The following is a 23,761-nucleotide window of genomic DNA, read 5'->3' as shown; positions in this document are numbered from 1 at the left end:
AAAATAACTCATCTTATTAAAATAAGTTCCCCTGAAACAGAAAATCAAAAAGAACTTTCCAATGTGCAATTGGAATTAATTGGAAATGGGTATAAAGGACCTTAGCCTAAGGGTCTAGATTTTCAAAAAAATTTGGATTATGGTCCAATTAAGGTTCCTATGGGCCAATAGCATCAATCCATGTGTAGGGAGGAGATAAATCCAATTTGTAAAAGAAGATACCCAAAAATGAGTAAATGCTCACATAAGATGAAGAGTTGAAAATGTACAAGGTTTATTAGTAAAAAAACTATGAGCAATATTAAAAATATGAGATATTTTGGGTATCCAAAAATGAGTAAATGCCCACATAAGATGAAGAGTTGAAAATGTACAAGGTTTATTAGTAAAAAACTATGAGCAATATTAAAATGATTCCATTATGACACATATGTAAGGAAGGGGAGTTCTTTAAAGGAGGTGCATATTTCACATAAGATGAAGAGTTGAAAATGTACAAGGTTTATTAGTAAAAAAAAAACTATGAGCAATATTAAAATGATTCCATTATGACACATATGTAAGGAAGGGGAGTTCTTTAAAGGAGGTGCATATTTCACATGCTTGAATGAGTTTTAAACTCATAAAAATTGAGATATTTCATCTCTCTTCTCTCCTCATTCAAGTCTAGTTCCAAAAAGTTAGCTTAACTGACCTAAAAATGGTCAAATATTGACCAAACTGATTTAGAAAATTCTAGAATCAGTTTGTTTGGTTAGGAGCTCAATTTTTCCTATAAATAGAAGCCTTCCCCTTGTTGAAAAATAGATAGTGTTTATGCATCGTTACTCTACTCCACCTAAGCCAAGAACTGTGAATTCATTTAATAATTCACTAGTTTTTGGAGCTTCCCTCATTCTTCAATCCCCATTAGTGGCTCCATCAACATACTTAACCAATTGATTGGTTGGGGGCCTCTACGGTGAACAAAGAATCAAGCAATTTGTAAGGTAATTAGTGAATATTGATTTTTTCTATAATTTCTCAATGTTTCTCTCTTCTCAACCCCTCTCAAGCTTGAGAAGCTTAATTGGTATGGTTTTTTAAATGCTATTGAAGTTAATTGGTGAATAGTAGTGAAGAGTTACATAATTTAATAAATGCTATTGAAGTTAATTTCCATTTATGTTTAAATTCTAATGGTTTTTATGTAATTTCTCTCTCTCACTCAAGAAATGGTCATACTCATGACCCATTCTCAATCCAAATCAAGCTTTTAATAAAGCTTTTCCTTAACCCAAGATTAAGCTATGCTTGAGGCCAAATTAATGGCTTTTTCTATGCTTTTAGTTTATGTATATTGATGATTCAATCCATTATGGATTAATGATCCAATTAGAGATCATTTTAATTATTTTCTTAATGATAAGATTTATCCCTTAGAAAAATTGAGATTTATCAGTCATAGCAGCGGAGCTATGGCGAAATTTTTATAAAAATTATGCATAAAATAATTTCATTCAAAGCATAAAAAGAGGACTTCCTACCATATTCTAGGAATTATTATCCTAGATTAATTGAAAGAATTTCATTATAATCATGGAGAAATTGAATTTTAATATCATGCATAAAGGATAAGTTTTTATATCAAAAGTGTTATTTTTACCATTTTTATTTCATGCATAAAAGTATGCATAATGGATAAATTTTTATATCAAAAGTGTTATTTTTACCATTTTTATTTTCATGCATAGAAGTATGCATAATGGATAAATTTTTATATCAAAAGTGTTATTTTTATCATTTTTATTTTCATGCATAGAAGTATGCATAAAGGATAAATTTTTATATCAAAAGTGTTACTTCTATCATTTTTATTTCATGCATAGAAGTATGCATAATGGATAAATTTTTATATCAAAAGTGTTATTTTTACCATTTTTATTTTCATGCATAGAAGTATGCGTAATGGATAAATTTTTATATCAAAAGTGTTATTTTTATCATTTTTATTTTCATGCATAGAAGTATGCATAAAGGATAAATTTTTATATCAAAAGTGTTACTTTTATCATTTTTATTTCATGCATAGAGGTATGCATAAAGGATAAGTTTTTATATCAAAAGTGTTATTTTTACCATTTTTATTTCATGCATAAAAGTATGCATAATGGATAAATTTTTATATCAAAAGTGTTATTTTTACCATTTTTATTTTCATGCATAGAAGTATGCATAATGGATAAATTTTTATATCAAAAGTGTTATTTTTATCATTTGTATTTTCATGCATAGAAGTATGCATAAAGGATAAATTTTTATATCAAAAGTGTTACTTCTATCATTTTTATTTCATGCATAGAAGTATGCATAATGGATAAATTTTTATATCAAAAGTGTTATTTTTACCATTTTTATTTTCATGCATAGAAGTATGCGTAATGGATAAATTTTTATATCAAAAGTGTTATTTTTATCATTTTTATTTTCATGCATAGAAGTATGCATAAAGGATATATTTTTATATCAAAAGTGTTACTTTTATCATTTTTATTTCATGCATAGAAGTATGCATAATGGATAAATTTTTATATCAAAAGTGTTACTTCTATCATTTTTATTTCATGCATAGAAGTATGCATAATGGATAAATTTTTATATCAAAAGTGTTATTTTTACCATTTTTATTTTCATGCATAGAAGTATGCATAATGGATAAATTTTTATATCAAAAGTGTTATTTTTATCATTTTTTTTTCATGCATAGAAGTATGCATAAAGGATAAATTTTTATATCAAAAGTGTTACTTTATCATTTTTATTTCATGCATAGAAGTATGCATAATGGATAAATTTTTATATCAAAAGTGTTACTTTTATCATATTTGAATTTCATGCATAAAGGTATGCATAAAAGTTGATTATTTTATTATAAAAGTGTGACTTTTATCATAAATGAATTTCATGCATAAAGGTATGCATAAAAGTTGATTATTTTATTAAAAAAGTGTGACTTTTATCATAATTGAATTTCATGCATAGAGGTATGCATAAAAGTTGATTATTTTATTGTAAGAGTGTTACTTTTATCATATTGAATTTCATGCATAGAGGTATGCATAAAAGATATTCTTTTTATACTAAAAGTGTGATTTTCATCAGAAATGGATTTTATGCATAACTTAGATGCATAAGAAAAATTCTTTTTTTCTAAAAGTGTAATTCCTACCAAATTGAATTTATGCATAAGAAGATGCATAAAAAATTAATTTTTAATTCAAAAGTGTCATTCTCATCTAAATTGAATTTATGCATAGGAAGATGCATAAAAGATTGATTTTTAATTCAAAAGTGTCATTCTCATTTAAAATGAATTTATAAGAATGCTCTTGTATTCTATAAATAGATATGAGATGTGATAGGATGTTGTAAGAGGTGTATAAGAGGTGATAAGATGAATTAAGATGTGATAAGATGTGTATGGGATGTGGTAAGAGGTGATAAGATGAATTAAGATGTGATAAGATGTGTATGGGATGAGATAAGAAGTGTATGTGATAGGATAAGATGTATATGGGTTGTGATAGGGCGAGAATGGATGTGATGTAAAAGATTAGATGTGAAGGTATATGGGGTTATATGAATGGAAATGTGGAAATGGATGTATGTATGTGGATGTGTGGATGTGGAGATGGGAGTATGGATGTATGAATGTGAAAATGGATGTATGCATGAAGATATATATGCATAGATGTGAATGTGGATGAAGATGTATATGCATAGATGTGAATGTGGATGTAGATGTGGATGTATAGATGTGAATGGGAATGTGGATGTGAATGTGGATGTAGATGTGGATGTATAGATGTGAATGGGAATGTGGATGTGGATGTATGTATGTATGTGGATGTAGATGTGGATGTATAGATGTGAATGGGAATGTGGATGTGGATGTATATGAATGTGGATGTAGATGTGGATGTATAGATGTGAATGGGAATGTGGATGTGAATGTAGATGTGGATGTATAGATGTGAATGGGAATGTGGATGTGGATGTATGTATGTATGTGGATGTAGATGTGGATGTATAGATGTGAATGGGAATGTGGATGTGGATGTATGTATGTATGTGGATGTGGATGTATGAATGAGGACGTGATAATGGATGTATGCATGTAGATGTGGATATATGGATGTGAATATGAATGTGGATGTGGATGTGGATGTGGATGTGGATGTATGGATGTGGATATGGATGTATGGATGTGGATATGGATGTGTACGTATGAATGTAGATATGGGATGTGGATGTATAAATGAGGATGTGAAAATGGATGTATGCATGTAAATGTGGATGTATGGATGTGAATGTGAATGTGTATGTGAATTAATGTGTCGTCGATATGAGGAAATGGATGAGAATGAGTACACATTGAATGGAATGTGGAATAAGTAATGTGGACTAAAGAGGGATAATGTGGAAAGACGAGAGTTCGATTTAGAAACTGTATTTTGTGACTGTTTGTAAATGACTGTTTTATGTCAAGAATGCTGGGGAAGCATTTTGACCGTCTTGTGGATTAAGGTCATGAAGACCTAACTGTTAAAGTTGCAACTGCTGATGGAGAGTCAATGGAGGACGTCTCGCGTAGCAAGGTCGACCAAGGTCTTGACCAGCCTCGGTTCGATTTAAATGGTGAGCTTCCGGTACGGTGGATGAGGGACCAAGGAAGCGGCCTATGAGTGAAGCGCTAGGTCACCTGCGAAGGATCCTGGAGGGTGCTGACCATACGGTGCTCGGGCTCTGGGTCGCCGAAGATACCCACACGTGCGTCGTGGAAGATATTGGAACAAGGAGTAAGAGTTGTTTTATGAAACCGGGCATGGATCTGGTTGATTGACCTTGCTGGTCTTCAATGGATGAGTCCATGGCTCTTTATATGGATCTTTTGGTTGATCTTGCTGATCTTCAACGAGAGTCCATCTTGATTTTTATAAGTGATTATATTGCCGAGTATTATGGGCTAGGAACTATTGAAAAGGCCCCTGTGTGGACAGGTGGTGAGCGTTCTAGTTACCAATGATGCCATAGATACTCTGATGAAGAAATGATGGGAAATTATGAATCAACCGGATAAATTGGAAGATTATGATCAGTGGTACTATGGTTTCATTAAAGGATTGTTTTAAAGTTAGTTGATGCTAAGAAAAAGGCAATTTCATATTGGGTGTGTAAGTGGTGTGGCTAGTTTTATGTTTGCATGAACTTCTGGCTAGGGGGCCTTGGAACTCTTTTCCTTGGTACCCGGGACAAAACCTAACCAAATTCCAAATTGGATCCCATCACTACAGTGGTTGGGTGGTTGGCTAACCCATGGGATCGGATGGGGTTAGGCTGGATTGATGGATCCGTAAATCGAGACTCAATTTCCGTTATTACGATAGATGAAGTAAGTCCCGGATAGTAATTGTTCTATGGATAGGAATCAACGGCTGTGCCTCTTGATGGGGAAAAAAGCGTTGATCCCAATGATCCAAGTGCAAGTTTCTTCCTTGATCTGACCGAGTATCTTTATAGGTGCAGTCGGATCAGTTTGATCATTATTAATGGTCTTGACTACGTTAGAGTAAAAAGTTATCCTGGAGGAATCGCTCGTGCTTTCCGGATAAGGGAAGTTTTTCCGGGTTTGGTTTTGGAAAAACCGACGGATTAGTCTTTTGTCCGGATATCCGTGGACGAGGCCCCGAGTGTGGGATCCTGCCTCGCGCAAGAAGTGCTACTTCCGCTGCTAGTACACCGAATCCGTTGCGCGGTGGGAACAGGGATCTCACAGTGCTGCCCTTGCTAGATTACTCATATATGCCCTTTCCACCATGGATAATTTTTGCCCAAAAGTGTATCTGTAAAACTAGTTAAACATCTCCTTGAGGTAATTTGTATGAGTCTTCCCTACTCCATGCACTGGTGGGTGTTTTCAAAATATACTCCTCTAGCTCGATAGTGAGATTTCTCCATTCCTTGTGTGCTCCACATGTCCAGAGAACCATACTCATTCATGAAATATGCACCATGAGCATAAAGAATGTGCTGCACAAAAATTAAGACAAAGTCAGTAGTTATTCATACTTGTTTCTTAATATCCAGTAGGAAGGAGAAAATGTGTTTACCATGTAGTGCGTAATGTTGGTTTCACCCCATGTATCACAAGCATGGACTTCGTAAAATTAGAAAGCTCCTCTTGAAATTTTTGTCGCTCCTGGTCAAAAGTTTCACCATCTTATTGAAGTCTAACCAAACCTTCTCATGTAGAATTACAAGGCTTGAATTGGTGCAATCAAATGTTGTACATTTGCATAAATCCTTCCACAAGTTCCAAGGCTTGGTTGAGTCCTTTACATTTTCTGGATTCTCCAAGAAACATCTTGCTTTATTTCCACTCATGTGGATACTTGTTGTGCAACCTCATGATTCATGCTAGAGGTCTTTTTGTTAACAGTAATCTACACATTGCCACCATGCTCTACTTTATGAAGAGCTTCTTCTTGTCGTTATTTGCCTTGCATGGTAAATGCATAATCTACTATGACACTTGAGCAAACGATCAAACACATGCATGAATGCATGCAGTGTATGGAAGTGGACATTCTTTAGTTCAAATGGAATTATAGGATTCCATTCTAAGTCTCTCAAATGCATGTTTGGCACAGCTAGCATGTTGGCAGGCAAGACACCTCCAACCCAATTGCCTACATCATCGTCCATGGGGTTGTGCTTAAGCATCCTCTTCTTTCCTGTCTTTTGTTTGTTTTCCCTCACCATTATCATACACCACGGACAAGGACTTGAGGTGTTAGCACCTTGTGGACACCCAAGCAAGCACTTTATTGTCTTCATGTCACCCCCCAAATGCCAATCTACTGTATAAGTGCCCTTGCCCTCTACCTCAAGTTTTTCTCCCTGAATCTATGCTTTGATGATAGTGGTAATTCAAGGTATCCTATCAAACATCCAAGCGAGAACTTCATGTGTCTCTTTTGGTACTTCAAATTCCCCAAGCCACCATATCTCTCTCTCAGATTGGACACTCTATGAGGGAAAGTCTAGCTTGCAAATCCTCTCCCTATCAGGAGTTTGGTTGATCTCAGTATTTCCCTCAAATGTGTCTTCACTGAGAAGAGACAATAACTCTAAACTTTTTGCATATGTCATAGCCTCATTCATGAGTGTGATACTCATTCACTCTATCGTCTTTCCTTTCACAATCTGACACTCATCCATTTTCAAAACAAAGCTAGCTTTGTCACCTTGCATGACAAACAAAATTAAATAAGCTTTGATTTTTCATATACTTTTTCAACTACTTTGCAAGAGATATAAAAGTTACTTACAATTATTAGGTAATCCATAAAATAAGATCATAACTTTCTGAAGATGTTGTAGATCAACAAATATATTGTTGAGCTTGTTGTAACAGAATCACCAATTGATTTCTTATCTTGCTTGAGTTTGACTTCATTGGCGGTTTATGGTAAACCCTAAACCCTTGCATCAATTGGTGTTTTTGTTGATGTGATGGATAAGGTGGAAAGGAAACATAATATTACCATTGTTGCCTCACTTTTTCTCCCAAGCTCTAAGATGTTGTAGATCAACAAATATATTGTTGAGCTTGTTGTAAAAAGAAAACACAATATTACCATTGTTGCCTCACTTTTTCTCCCAAGCTCTAATGGTCAGCACATCATTGACGCAGTAGTACTCTCCAATCTTACATTGCCATTAGGAAAATTCTGGACTCAAAAGAGGGCTGTTTCAACAATAATATAATAATAGACACATAGATTGAGTGACATGTAATCTACGAACGAGATTCACCGGTGGTGGGACCTCTGTACAAACCCACCCAAAACGTGGAGAAACTCTTATCTTCATGAAATATTAAAAAAAACCATCACCTTGTCTTAAAATATTTAAAACCGTTTTTTTGTCAGAAACTAACACAATAAAAGAATGTTTTCCACATTCCTGTGTTAGACGTGGAGCACTAAAAAATTCTTTCCACCACCCCTAGAACTAATGAAGCTTGAATGCTTGGAATAGATAGATACACATTCTCCCGGTTATTCCCTCAACTTGGTTCCACTTTTGAATCTTGAAACATCTTTGGCGCCCAAAAAGAACACACCGTCCCTCATTTCATCCTCCCTCCTTGATCCACAAAAGCGGTTAGCCCAGTCATCCACTTTCTGCTACTTCTTCTTTCTCATACGTCTGTTATTCTATCATGGCACCCGAAAGTGGACTGAAACGAGCAAGGAGCAGTATCTCATCTGTTGTGTTGTATAACATAAAAGACGAGAACGAAGAATGGATTCCCCAAGTATACAGGAAGTACTCTTGGGTCACTATGCAGCCAGGAAAACAAGGCCACTACCGAGTGAAGGGAAAGGCATCTGAAGACTTGGCCAAACATTGGAAAGGAAGGATCCTTGACTTTAAGATGGCACCAGGAGGGAAAACTGTCAAAGAAGTGTTGATCCAGCATGTATTCATGCAAAAAGAGATCAACGTGGGACCATTGGAAGGACTTCCAAGACACAGACCACATTGTAAGTGCTTGTGTTTTGTATTTCAACGTAGCAAATAAGGTGATTGATATACATTTTTCTGCCTTACACAGATTTGTACCCATCCAACCTTCAGGAGTGGGAGCCTGCACAATGCTTGACGGGGTTCTTGAATGTCGTACATGGTGAGGTGGGGGAACTTCAATATGAAGGTCGTGCACCAAGTGATCTCGCAAGAAGTAGAACATATTTCTATGACTCATTTTATACCTTGCCCACTCAATCGAGTCGACATGGAAAGTTGGAACGTATTCCGTTGCCCGCACTTGATAGTCCGGAGTGGCCATTGCTTGACACAGAAGTGATAGAGTCATACAGGACCAAAATGTTTAATGATATTAAATGTGCTATGAAGCCTAGCATTGGTGCAAGAAATGTGCACTTAAGTTTGTTTGTTCCAATTGCATGCTTTGTTCATTTATTTTCTGATTGTAAACAATTGAGAAAAACTAGAACAACTTTTGTGTGCAAAGATGTAGATGAAGTCTGGCTTGATCATTTGTTTGACAAAGGTTGGAGAGTGAAATCATCAAAGGGAGATGATTTGATCGAATGTCGATTGAACACCTCCGACATTGCATTTTGGTGAGTGTTAAAACATTAAAATGTATTTTTGTGAAACAGTTACAACGCTTATTTGATTATACTCGGAAAATTATCCTAATGATATTTTGGAATCAGATACTATATTGCCAGGCAACATCTGTGCATGTCATTTACTTATAGAAGGTGGCGATGGATCAACAACCGTACTGGGAAAGCATGGACCAAGATACAAGAGATGGCAGCCACTCTTGCTTGATAGATATAGTTATGATTCGACAGGGTCACCCATCTTTGACATTGGAAGTGGAAGAGAATTGGACTCTCGAATATGTTAGGAAGGAATTAGAAGTAGCTATTCAGAATCCTCCAGATCAATTTTGCTTCAAGCTCGATGGTCGGAAGCTAAGTAAAAGAAGAGAGCATCAGATCATTTGTAAAGATGTTGCAGCCCCACATGAATTGGAGGCACTAGAAGATATATGATGTGACCATGTATACGGTGACAATGTATTTTCCATATGCAATAAACTTATCTATTCAGAACATTGCTTTTGTAATGCTTTATTGTTTAAAACAATGTAATGAAGGCAAGAATTCCCCAATTGAATTTTTATGTACACAAAAAAAGGCTTAAAGTAAGAAAGCAAGCAGTGAAGGAACACAGTAGCAAATTTGATCCTCTGATTTTCAAATGATAAGTGTATTTACATTTGATGTTCTCCCTCCAATACATGTATAGCTCAAACGTACATTTGTTGGAAGAAGGAAAAAACTATTTATGGCTGGAACCCATAGGTATCGGCTTCAGGATGGAGCCAGGGCTCTTCTCCCAAGTATGGAGCCCATGTAAGAGGCTCAGGGGGGCCTATCCCCCCTTGTGGATTGGGCGGGATGAAGTCCACTGGCCCGTCTGGAGGCATAACTTCAGCGACCTCGATCAATTTCGCAATCGTTTCCTCCCTAAACGTTTGGACGTCTAGGTCCACGTAGCGAGACATTGATGGAAACTGCCATCACAATTCATCAAGACATAAATAAGATCAACATGACAATATATAAGAAGATAAACAGGCGCACAAATGCGTATGGGAGCTGAAAATGCTTACATCCTCTGAAGGGAGCTGAAAAATGCTTCGTAGCAGCAACATTGCATTAAGTGCAACCCTCCACCCACAGCTGTAGCCATCTTCTTGTTTGGGGACACTAACCCTACGGATGGTCGATCGATCCAGGCTGTCGATGTCCATGCTGAGGCTCTCGTAAGCTGCCATTAGTTTCCTGACTCCACTGTAAACAGAGACCAATCATTATCCTGATCAATCCGGACTTCTAACTCAAACAATAATATGTATCTTAATGATTTTTACTTACAGCAAAACATTTCCATGGGCACCAGATGTCGAATTTGCAAGGTAAATGACATTTTCTTGCACGTCGACTAGTAGAAGACTCCAATGGGAACTGCACAATAGAATTCTATTAGTTTCAATCCAAAGGAAGCACTATATAACTCGTGTACGGTGATTCCTATAAACATCATGCGAGAGAGAGAGAGAGAGAGAGAGAGAGAGAGAGAGAGAGAGAGAATGAGACAAACTCACTTTTCATGATATGCCAAAAAAAATACTCGGGCATCGTCCAGCTGGACCTCCCGAAACCAGTTCAGCACATCGAGGTACGGAACTGACTCTTCTAGCAACAGTGTTGAGACCAGTGAATCAATCTGGAACACTCGTTGCTGTACATCCTCGGGCAATAGCGAAATAACAAAACTTCACAAGGAAACATATCAAGAGTGAGGCATCAACTTTAAGAGCCAAGAATGAAAAATTGTGGGAGGACAGAGAAAAGAGTATACCTTAAAACACATCTGAGCACTTTGTCGTTGACTTCAGTTTTGGGATCAAACAAAATGTTGATTTCTTCAGCATGAATCGAGAAATAACATCTATGCCCTCTAATATTAAAGGGTACATAGAACTCCGGCAACAAAAATTGCAGCGCCTCCCGATTCATGGCGTGGAGTGCGCGAACATTTTTCCTTTTTGTTTGCAATGCAAGCATTGCAGCTTGATGTTCCCTTTGAGCGCTTGTCATTATATTTTCCCGAGTCTGATGCTCATGATCTGGACTTCCCTCGGTCACCTCTTCAATTCTCACTTTTTGTACAGGCCGGACATCCAAAATTTGTAACATTCGTTCATCAGTAAACGTAACTGGTCTAAGTGACTTATCGTATCTGAAACGAAGGGCTATTAGGCTGAAAAAATCCTTGTTCATTACTGTCACCCTGTGTGCGTGGGCAGCAAGAACGTAACTATCCAAAAAAAATTCGATCATCCAATCTTCTGTGGCCTCTTGCAAGCAAAACAAGGCCGATGCCTTCCACCTAAACAAAATTCCATTCTGCTCACAAATTCTCCTGGCAAGCCTCTGGAAAGGCAATCTGGGAATAGCAGCTGTCGGGTGCTTCATAAACTTTTTGATTTCTCGCAGGGCTGCCGAATGCTCTGTGAAACGCCTGAGTCTAGGCTGCGTTTTGGACAATCGGGAAGGACTGCTTGATTTTCTTGACCTTGAGGCTTTCAGAACGCCCATCTTCTTCCCAGTAGATGAGGGAGCTGCATTATCAATGGGTCTGGCTGTATGCCTTACACGAGCCATCTGAAAACACAAGAAAAGGCAGAAAACTTTGCTATTCAGTAGTACACGATTAACAATTCACCATAAAGCGAGAGAGGGGGGCCAAGAAAGCAATATGCACTTCCTCGCGTTATGGTGAATCCATTCACAATACGAGAGATGAAGGTCCACAGAAACACAATAATTTTTCTCGCATTATGGTGAATTCATTGACAACAATAAGAGGCGGATTATCGTGCATTCTTTGAGCTTCGATCTTGCGTTAAAGTGATTTGATTCACTATAACGCGAGACTAAGAGCCAGTCAAATCAAAACAATCCTCCTCGCGTTATAGTGAATCGATCTACTACAACGGGAGGAGGGTTCTCCCGAATCTCTTACCTTTCCGTCTTGCAGTTTGGTGAGTCGATTCACCATAACACATAGAGCAGTATTGAGATTCTAATGATTCGTCGTCTGCTTTACGGTGAATCGAATCACCATGACGGAGGGCAAACAGTCGAAGAGAAAACAACGGCAGGGGGCAAACAGTCGAAGGAAAAACAAAACAATCAAGTATTATACAAGAAACACAAAACAATCAAGTAATACACTTTCATCACATTCTATGAGTGGGAATGGATGGAGACTGTCGTGTAGGAGGTGATTTAATTGACACCAATAAGAGGTGGATTATCGTGAATCCTTTGCCCTTTGGTCATGCGTTATGGTGAATTCACCATAACGCGAGTCTAAGGGCCAGTCAAAGCAAAACAATCCTCCTCGCGTTATAGTGAATCGATTTTCGCGAATCTCTTACGTTTGCCTTCTGCCATGGTGATTCGATCCACCATAAGACATGGAGCTTATTGAGATTCTAATGGCCCGTCCTGTGCTTTAAGGTGAAGGCAAACAGTCGAAGAATAAACAATGGCACAGGGCAAACAGTCGAAGAATAAACAAAACAAACAAGCAATATACAAGAAACTTACAAAACAATCAAGTATTATACAAAAACTTACATTTCTTGCGTGTGAATGGATGGAGACTGTCGTGCAGGTGTTGGAAAGTCGGTTCAGTACTGTGGCGGTAGTCGGAAGTCAGCTGGAGGCAAGCAGGAGGACGGACAAGGCAAAATCGATAAGAGGACGAAAAGGTGGCGTGATTAACGGCTTTGATTAGTCTTTAGAGCGAACACACGTGCTGGCGGGCTGCCAGGGCGACTAGGCGGCGCTAACGTGTCGTATAGCATTAAAAAGGGCTTTGATTAAACTTTATAGCTTGTACACGTGCTAGGTACACGGCGGGATGCCACGTGGCATTCATGGAATGGCGGGTGAAAAACGCGGCGCTGACGTGTCGCGTAGCATTAAAAACGAATTTTCTAGGATACTCATCTCATTTATTGCCTCTTTTGGAGTTCGTATTCTCATTTATCTCCCCACCAACGGCCTTTATCTCCATCAACGAGACTGACTATCTCCTCCAACCCTCCTTCATCAATCATCCTCCTGTATCCAACGTCAAAGACAAACCTCCAACCTCCTTCATCTCCATCTCCTGCGACGATTGTATACAATTCGTTCTCCTGGTATTTTTATCTCCTTTGTGCTTTTTTCTTCTTTTGTTATTTCGTTGTTTTGGTTTCAGTCGTGGAGAACTTCTTGCTTTGTCTTTTCATCGCGTTAAGGTGAATTGAAAACCTATGACTCCTCGCCTTATGGTGAATTGACTGCGAAGTAGAGTATTTTAATTCGTTTGAATCCTCCTCTCTCAGTATGGGTACTGGAGAACTATCTTTATTTTTAATTCAACATAACGTTAGAGGCGTTGCCAAAGGATGATAAAGTCGTCATATTGCGGTGAATCAATTCACCACAACGCGAGCGAAGGTCCCATAGGAAGCAAAATACTCCTCCTCGCATTATGGTGAATCCATTCACCATAACGCGAGAAGAGGTCCTTGACTTAGCTGCAATTTTATTTGCGTTAGGGAAAATAGATTCACTACAACGCGAGGAGGAATACCTGGATTCCTCTGGCATCTCCTCTCGCGTTATGTTGAATCCATTTACATTTCCTTCTTTTGTTATTTCGTTGTTTTGGTTTCAGTCGAGGAGAACTACTTGTTTTGTCTTTTCATCGCGTTAAGGTGAATTGAAAACCTATGACTTCTCGCCTTATGGTGAATTGACTGCGAAGAAGAGTATTTTAATTCGTTTGACACCTCCTCTCTCAGTATGGGTACTGGAGAACTATCTTTATTTTTAATTCACCATAACGTTAGAGGCGTTGCCAAAGGATGATAAAGTCGTCATATTGCGGTGAATCAATTCACCACAACGCGAGCGAAGGTCCCATACTAAGCACAATACTCCTCCTCGCATTATGGTGAATCGATTCACCATAATGCGAGAAGAGGTCCTTGACTTAGCTTCAATTTTATTTGCGTTAGGGAAAATAGATTCACTACAACGCGAGGAGGAATACCTGGATTCCTCTGGCATCTCCTCTCGCGTTATGTTGAATCCATTTACACCACACAGAGATTTGTTGTTTAAGATCGACTGTCTCTTGATTCATTGCCTGAACTAATATTTTCCATGTCTTTTCTACAGACTTGAATTCAACCATGGCGCAAGTTCAAGTCGAATTTGATGTGGACGAAGAGATCAAAGAAACTCCTGCAACTCTATTATATGACTTCCTGTACAAATGCCGACATCATGATTTGCACCCTGCAATTTCGTTGATGTTCAATAGCGATTTTTCTCTCGAGGATACATTGTCTAGCCATCATGGATACTTCGAAGAGGCAAAGCAAGAGTTTGACGAGCTCACAAATGAAGAACCAATGATGATTGATGGGAAAAGTCACATTCATTTTAATCTCAAGGTTTCGCCGGAGAAGAAGCAGAGGTTAAACAGGGATTGGCACAAGGTGCCATGTGACAAGAAGAGAGCCTTGCTTTGCCCTTTTCATAAAAGAAAGTGCCGCTTGATGGAATACTCCTACGCCTTCTTATGCTTCTTGCACATGAACGTGCAATTAACAGATGAAGAATGTACAGAGCCGCTTGCAAAAATTGAAAGTGAAGACACGATTTCTCGTCAGGCAAGTCCCACCGTTGAGGATGCTGCTGAAGAGGAGGACACTCCTCATGTCATTGAGGAGTTCAATGTTGAAGAAGAGAGGAAGCTTAGTTCGGTGGTTGATATTGAGGCAGTTAGAGAACAAAACAGTGATGTAGGTCAGCTTGTGATTGAATCAGATGACTCCTCCCCCATTCCAACGCCATTACTCCCCTCCTACCAAGTAGGAGATTCAGAGTATATACTGCTGACAGACATACAACGTGTATTTAACTTAAGGGAGGATCATTGCATAGCTTTCATAGCCCAGAATCTGGAGGTCGATGACAATTTTGTAGATGATGATGGGATAGACAAGTACCTACTAGTGGACAGCCATGTTAAAGACACCGAGTTCCTTTCTGCTGCAGCAACACTAAATATGATCTATGCTGATGCCCTTAGATATGAAGGAAAAGATGCCACAGAGGAAGAGCTACAAGAAGCAAGGGACAGATTGAATATCACCAACATGGGAGGGTGTAGGGATGCGCCAAATAAGTCAGCGAAAAACGTTCCTAGTTCGAGCACTAATTTATGGCAAGACGCCTTGCTTGAAGCAGATGAGAACCAAGAGGTTAGTTTTTTTTTGTTGTGGATTTGGCTTTATCAACTTTGTCCTGAAATGTTTGGTGATGTTGTTTCTGGCTAATGCTCCTTTGTTTTTTCAGTTGGAAATATATGAAGACACATTCCTCAAACGTGCTTCAGGCAAGCGTATGGCGGGATTGGGCCACGATTCGACACTAGGAACATATATACACCGCCTAAAATTCCCTCAAATTGTGATATTTCACGCTAGCTACTCCAAGGACAACGCCAGTTTTCCTCTGATGGCGATAAAGACTTTATCCAGGTATTTAGGTGGCTACCACGTAAGGCTGAATGCAAACAAGGCAATACTTCTGGAGCGGCAAGCAGCTGTTCGAATTTTTGGAGAGGGACCTGGAGTATATTCGTTAAGATGTAAATATTATTTAACATATGCTGCTTACGGGTTGGCATGTGGAATCACAGATCCCAATCTGTTGAGTGATTGCGGGAAGAAGCATCTTCTTAGAACAGCAAGACCAATGGTCCCTCTTACGCCATTAATAGAGGATGAAGAAGATGATGCAGAAACGTCAACAAAAAAGGCTCGGCTGGGGGAAGTCTCTGTTCCAGATTAACAAATTTAGATTGTTCCAGTTGCTAAGAAGTTTCGTCATATTTCTCAATACTCTTCTTGTTTACCATTGCAAACTATGAAATGTATATATATTGGAAACATTTATATGGGACATAGATGAAAGCTCTTGTTCTTTTAAAATCTTTCACAGTTACATCATTGTTTTACAATATATATTTCAATGATCAATTTTCTTCCACACTCTGCCCTGTCTTTGTCGTTGTCTTAGCCATTCAGCATGATTCTGCTTTCCCTGTGAGGAGACATATATTGAACGTCTCCGTTCAGCCTGAACCTTTCTTATTGCACATGACACAGCTGATTCAGCATGTTTGATCTTCACACGAGCCCTCACTTGAATCCGCCTATACCACCACTGACATAGTTGCTTCATGGGATTACTTTTCTTTAATCCTCCTCCATGTTGAGTGGCCCTTTGATAGGCACAACGTGCTTGCCAATGAGATCTTTCCATGCCTTGGGTAGACCAAATCCCAAGGCTTCCAAACTCTTCCGCAAAAAAGGTTCCATGTGCATGCAAAATGTGCTACAAATGCTCAACAACAACAAGACATTTAGTATCGTACAATATTTTTTGAACAACAAAAAATACTCAAAACTGTAGGTTTTCAAGTAATAACCATGTATTGTGTCAAGTTTGTCGCACCCCATGCCTTTTCATAGCTAGTGTAGAACTCTGTCACAACTGCCTCAAATTTCTCAACATCCCCATCTTCAAACCTTGCTTTTTGCAACAAAGGTGCTAGGCGATCAAGTGCCAACCACGCTTTGGCCTTTGCCACCCTTGCTTGTCCTGAAGAGCCTCGGTCAGGTACAGCTGCATGAAGCTTCCTCCACACCTCAAAATCTGTACCCAGATGACCTCTCTGGGTATGATTAGATAAGAACTTTCTGGCTTTTGCACCTCAAAAACATGGTTTGCTAGGAACATTTCCGGTCTTCCCAGATCTTCTCAAGTCCTTCTCAATCTTCACTTGACCACAATGTAAACCTGCATCTGAAAGCACTTGCTCTATTTTTTTAATAGTTCTTTCACTCTCTACTGCTGGTTTCATATTCCATGAAAATTCGATGTACATGTAGACTAGTTTCTCAATTATTCTAACCAGCGCATGCAAAACACAAATATGAACTCTGATCAAAGGGATAGGAAGAATTGGATCCCAAGTAGGATCCACTCCTAGAGCATCACGATTTGGGGGTTCACGCCTATTACTGATTGCATTTGGGCATTTCCATTCTCTCTCTTTTCCTCCTTTGGAGACACCTCGTTCGGTCATACAATACAGGCAAGGATACTTGGCCATTGCTCCTTGGGAAATACCAAACATGCATTTCAAGGTTTTAAGATCTGCAGCCAGGTGCCATTCAACCTCATATTCACCATATCCTTCTACATAAAGCTTTTCGCCATTCGACTGCTGCTGGATAGTGGAAGGAAGCTCAGTCTGGTTGAAGTACCACTTCAGAATTTCATGGGTCTCTGTTGGAACCTGTTAACAACAACTGTTAGATTGTCTACAACATCATAACAAGAGGATAGCAACATAATATTCTTTATTTAAAAATGGATAGCACGTCACCTCAAATGCAGCCAGCCACCAAATCTCATTTTCGGATTGTACACTAAAGTGCTTCTCATCAGCATTACTGATACTTGCATCCAAAGCTCTATTCATTAAAGTAATGCTAACCCTTTCCAGCTTCTGTCCTTTGATCACCTCACTCTCATCAAGTTTCAAAACAAATTTCAGCCTTCCATTGCACTCATGTACACTGATGTCATAAAATTTCACCATAGCCATTTGTAATTTCCGAACATCCATGATGAAATTGTTGAACTCTGTAAGCTCTATAATTTTCTGTTCCCCGCTCTTTTTAGTCACTGTCAATGTGCTAGACACGTGACAAGGCTCTCCAACAAGTTCGACCATTCCCAAGTTGAGAATATTTCGAGCTTTGTTTACGTGAAATGGTTTTGGAATGGGAATTACTGTCTTTTTTCCAAGCTTGCAATTGAAACCCTCTTTTACTTTATTAAACAACATCCTGTAAGACTTTGTGCTTATACCAGCCATGTCACATATACCTTGTGCATCTGCAGGCGTGAATGCTTCGCTCACCTCTTGCAAGGATTGCTTTGCTATGTCTGATCGAAGTCTTGCAAACTTAGGATGCTGTATTGCTGACTCCACGATGTCTTTTGTCAGAACTTTGCCAAATATATCAGAACCTTGCTCTTTTGGACCCACAACATCTGTGACCATCCTGAAGCAACAACGATAGCTATTTCAGTCCACCATTCATCTAACTATACCACCCCCACACCCAATCCCCCATCTCCAAGAAAGGAACTAAAGATGAAAATGAAAGTGAGTGCTCAAAGAAATTTAAGCTCAAAGAAATTATAGATCCCAATACCTGCAAGCTTTTACACGACGCTTCCATTGGCCACCTCCAACATTGAGTTCTTCCAATGGTTTGATCTTTCTCTTGCGTAATCGAGCACCTAATGGCGTGTCTTTCAAATATTGCAATTTCCTGTTGAACTTTTCAAGTTGTTTTCGAAGGTGTGCATTCTCACTCTCCAATGTGAAATTGTTGATTTCTCGAACTGCCAAAATTTCATTCTTCTCCTTTATAGTGTCCTGCATCTTACAAATAGTCTGCTGCAAATGATCAAACTCTTTTTGTAACCCAGCACAAACTTTTGCCTTGTCCTCGTTTGAAGCTTGCAAAGCTGTTGTGATCGATGCCAAGTAAAAATTCGCACCTTCAAGCATTTTTATCCTGGCATCTCTATCACTCAAATGTCTTTCAAAGATACTTTGACATTGGCCAAACAGTCTTTTGCAATACCCAAGCAATCCATTTTCACCCTCACACACAAACTTGAAGAAACTTGTCAACCCAAAGAATGATGGAGATTGAGAGGAGGTTGGATCTGGTGGGTAAATACTACCATCCAACCAAAGGTCCATATTTTTCTTTCCTTCATTTCGAAGCTCAGTAATGCGGGCTTCGCATGCTGGCCTAGACCAGGGAGCATAATCGGGTTCTACTTGGAAGTGGATGTCCACCTTTTTCCTCTTTTGCTGCACAGGTTCCATTGCATTGTTCTGTGCTTTAACAACACCAAAAAGCATAATGAACTCACACTTTAACCAAAAAAAATCCAAAGATATTACACTTATCTCCCGTGAAGAAGATTGCTTCATTAAAACCAAAAGACAACATCACTAAATAATACCTCCTTGTCCATCAAACAAACTTGTTGGTATCCTGGATGAACCAAAATGTACAGAGTACTTGTAAGCACAACCCTCACTTGAAAAAGGTAAGAAATGGGATTGTTATTCATGCACAAGCAGGTATGGCGCATGAAGAACAAATACTTTTCCATCCTTTTTCAAAACTTGCCGCCTTGAGAAGAAGAGAAAATCAAAAACCTCCCGCTCAAAAAAACTCGGATTTGGAGTGGTAGTGGTTGTGCAATCGGGAAGACAATGAGGGAGACAATGCAAGATGATGGGTTGCAGGGACGAAGTTCGGTTAGCAGAGTTGGATTCGTTACATTCAAAAGTGTAATGAAGAAAGAGAGTGGTGTCTTTTTTCAATATAATAAGGCACCATAGTGGGAATAAAAAACTATACTCAAGATGCATTGTTTTGAATTAAAAAACACCCTACATGTCAGTTAATGGAATAAAGAACTCAAAAACGACGCACGTGCCCTCCAATATTATATGTGGATTTATTGGCTTGCTTTGTCCACATCACCATCCCAAGGGATCTCTTACAAGGCCCCTTTTTGAGTCCAAATTTTCCCTAATGACATCTTCATTGCATGTCCTCTTTGATAATCTTAATCTTCTTGGTGCAGAAAAAATATTTCGTGTGATGCCTTGTTTGCGAAGTGTATCTTGCAGTAATTGATGGAGAGCCTAGTATCCTTTTGTGCTTATGCCCACTTCATCGCATGCATTCTAAACTTCCTCAATGCCTAAAATGTTAGTTATATCTTTCATTATCTCATTTGCAAGTATCTGTCATACCTTCTTATAGCGTGGATCTCAAACTATGGAAAGAATGTCATGTTTTCTCACGCAACTACGTAACATATCTCTGGTATCTTGAGAACCATTATCACCACACGCATCTTTAAGAAAGGTCCTGTAATGAACTAACAAAGATTACTTATAGCAACAATATTATATAATGAATCAACAATTAATGAAAAAAATCAAACAATAGATACACTCTAATAAGAATAACTTATAACCAAAAAGATGAATAGAAAACAAACCTTGCTGCATATGAATTCTTCGCTTGAGAGCACAGGTCACTTATGGAGATGGCACGATGTATGGTCAAGAGCCAAGCTTTGCCACATGCGTTTTGGCTTGAGGTTGTCATGTGTGCTGCATATGTACTCAACAGCTAAGGCCTTGCAGTCTGTTACTCCATACAAAGCTTGGCATGGTAGGAAGCCTTCTATTGGTCACTTGCGTGTCTTTGATTGCTTGGCCTATGCTTTAGTGCCTGTGCAACAACGTAGAAAATTGGATGATAAGGTTGTCAAATGCATTTTTGTTGGTTACAGTGCTGAGAACAAGGGTTACAGATTGTATCATCCGCAGTCAAAGCGTATCTTGATTAGTTGAGATGTTTTTGTGGAAGATGTTGTGTGCAGCCTTTGTTATCATGTACCAAAGAGACAGGTGTGAGCTCACGGGATGTATTTGATAAGTTGTTGCCTCTATTTACAGTTGGAAATTCAAATGTAAGTCCTAATGAGGCAATTATTCAGCCTATGCAGATTTCAAACAACATCATAGATCAGCCTATTTCTGATGCAGATTTACAGGATGTATTTTATGAGGATAGGGCTGAAAATGAGCAGGCTAGAGGTATGCCTAAATGACTGGTGCAAACCTTGCGTGATAGTAAAATTGATGCACCTATGTCTAGTCGTACTCGTTCAGGCTTTCTTATGCATCAGATTGTTATGCTTTGGCTGTGTCTAGTATGTGTGAAGAGGAAGAACCTCTTTCATTTGATGAGGCACAAAAATCAGAAAATTGGTTGGCTGCAATGCAAATTGAATATGATGCTATAATGAAGAATGGTACATGGTCTTTGAGTGATTTTCCTATTGGTAAAAAGATCATTGGATGTAAGTGGGTTTTTAAGTTGAAACGAAAGCCAGATGGCAGTGTTGATCGCTATAAGGCTAGACTTGTTGCAAAGGGTTATGCTCAAGAAAAGGGCATTGATTTTGATGAGACCTTTGCTCCCACTTGTCATATGACTACTATTCATAGCATTTGTGCATTGGCAGCTCATAATGGTTGGAATGTACATCATTGGACATAAAGACTGCGTTCTTGAATGGAGATTTGCATGAGGAGGTGTATGTATCACAACCTCGTGGTTTTATTCAAACAGGGCAGAAAACAAAGTGTGCAGGTTAAAAAAGGCTTTATATGGTTTAAAGCAAGCTCCACAATCTTGGTATGAAAAGATACATGCATATTTGACTGCACATGGTTTTCAGAATAGTCCAACAGAAAACACTTTGTATGTTAAACGTGTGGATGATGTACATCTAATCATTGCTCTCTATGTCGATGACATGCTGCTCACAGGACCAAATGAGAGTCATATTGCTGATTTTAAGGCTGATTTGAATGCCTCTTTTGAGATGTCAGATTTGGGGCATTTGCATCATTATTTGGGGATACAATTTAAGCAGTGTGATGGAGGTATTGCTTTGTGTCAAACAAAGTATATTGAGACATTGTTGCGGAGATTTGGCCTTGAAGACTGTAAGCCTATTGCTACTCCAATGGAGACAGGTTTGAAGTTGAGTCTTCATGATGCTGGAGATCACTTTGATGTCACACTCTATCAGACAGCTGTTGGTTACCTCATTTATGTATGCATTACGAGGCCAGACATTTAGTTTGCAGTCTCACAGGTGAGTAGGTTTATGCATAGCCTAGGGTCTCAGCATTGGAAAGCAGTAAAATGCATCTTTCACTACTTGAGTGGCACCATACATCTTGGGTTGTTTTATCCCAAGGGGGGATCATTGCTGCCAGATTTACATGCTTTTCGGACTCAGATTGGGCTGGTTGCTATGACACAACAGTGTCCATAAGTGGTTTTTGTTTCATGCTCAGTAGCTTATGCATATCTTGGTTGAGCAAGAAGCAACCTACTGTGGCTACTTCTAGTTGTGAAGCTGAGTACAGGGCAGCTTTCACAGCTACGGTTGAGTGTGTGTGGCTCAGACGGCTTATGCCACCTCTATCTACACTGACAGTCAGAGTGCATTGGCAGTTGCGAGAAACCCAGTTTTTCATGCTCGCACAAAGCACATTGAGGTGCATTATCACTATGTCAGGGAGAGACTCTCAGTAGGAGAGATCAGCTTGGCCTATGTGCCAACACAGGACAACCTCGTCGATCTTTTCACAAAGGCGCTTCCTCATGAGAAGTTCGAAGCCTTCCGCAAAGCTTTGGGCTTGCTCCCCTTTGTGGACTGATCTACTTCGGGCATGGCACTTCCCTATACATGAGTGCCAGCTCTCGTTCACACCATCACTCCAAGGGGGGATTTGTTGCCATATATATAGGCAGTGATGTGTGTGAACACACTTAGGACTGTCGGGGCACTTTTTCCCTCTTTAGGAGGTTTTTTCCCTCGGCTTGTATATATGCCCATTCTTCTAGGGCTAACTTATCTTTTGTACTTGGACACAATCTAATACACAGTGTGTTGTGTGCATTCTTGCTTCTTCTTCTCCAAGCTTTGTGTGCTTTCCTACAACTTTCCTTGAGCAAGAGGATGCCTTCTTGGTATATACTCTTTCCGTCCACTCTCCAAGACTTTGTAGATAAGTGGTTCAATCAATTCCCAATTGACCACTTTACATACTAAACCACTCTAAAGAAAACCTTCCTCTCCACACATTCTATCTTAGTAACATTGAGGACCACATTCTCCAAGAGCTAGGGAAGCTAAAATTGCTACTATAGGAGAGAGGGTGTTGGAACTCATGACAAGGACCACAATGCTGGTGGCCTACTTACCAACTTACCCTATGTGTCAATGGGTGACACAAGCCTTCCCTAGGTCCACCCAACATATAAAGGTTCGAGAGAGTCGACTACCACCAACTACATTGTTGGGACTCCAAGAGCTAGCTTCCCACTTTGCACATCCAATGGTGATACCATTAGATGACCTAGTGGCTCAACTGAAATAGGAGATGGAGGCACTTAAAGTGAGCCAAAAATCTCCAAGGTGGTAGGAAAGTACCCTACTCCAACTCAAAAGGGAGATTAAATAATTGAAGACTCAGTAAGAAGCTAAGAAGTACATGTGGTGTGCTATATGCCAGTCACTTGGACACACCATCCAAGAATGCCGAAAAAGGAGGTACTGCTCCTTTTGCAAAAAGGAGGTACTGCTCCTTTTGCAAAAAGGAGGTACTGCTCCTTTTGCAAAAAGGAGGACATGAAGACAAAGATTTCTACTAATTTGAAGGGGTTTTGTCAACTTTATCAGCAAAATAAACCCCTCACCCTGCCTCGCCAACCCGCAACTTAGCCCATTACGTCGCCCCACAACCAACCTTGGCATTCCATAAACCT

The 23,761-nt window shown here is 39.0% G+C and overlaps 1 protein-coding gene across 1 annotated transcript; it reads right to left on the bottom strand.

Annotated features, from left to right (window-relative positions):
* Positions 1–9,959: 9,959 nt before the first annotated feature.
* On the bottom strand, positions 9,960–16,002 carry LOC147639848 (uncharacterized). Its single transcript, XM_086824063.1, has 6 exons — positions 15,998–16,002; positions 10,757–10,927; positions 10,527–10,616; positions 10,262–10,442; positions 10,021–10,162; positions 9,960–9,976 (listed from the first exon to the last, which is right to left on the bottom strand). Exons 1-6 carry the CDS (start codon positions 16,000–16,002, stop codon positions 9,960–9,962), a joined length of 606 nt encoding a protein of 201 aa, XP_086680189.1.
* Positions 16,003–23,761: the final 7,759 nt, after the last annotated feature.

Source organism: Cibotium barometz, chromosome 3 (genome assembly GCF_041138505.1).
Source record: "Cibotium barometz isolate CiBa-2024 chromosome 3, ASM4113850v1, whole genome shotgun sequence".
NCBI classification, from domain to species: domain Eukaryota; kingdom Viridiplantae; phylum Streptophyta; class Polypodiopsida; order Cyatheales; family Cibotiaceae; genus Cibotium; species Cibotium barometz.
This window is presented reverse-complemented; position numbering and strand designations above follow the sequence as displayed.

What these genes read in the sequence shown, in the direction of transcription:
- LOC147639848 (XM_086824063.1), bottom strand. An exon ending in GCCCATGGAAATGTTTTGCT is followed by an intron (nt 10,443 to 10,526) that starts GTAAGTAAAAAT and finishes CTCTGTTTACAG; the next exon opens with TGGAGTCAGGAAACTAATGG. An exon ending in TTCAGCTCCCTTCAGAGGAT is followed by an intron (nt 10,163 to 10,261) that starts GTAAGCATTTTC and finishes TTGTGATGGCAG; the next exon opens with TTTCCATCAATGTCTCGCTA.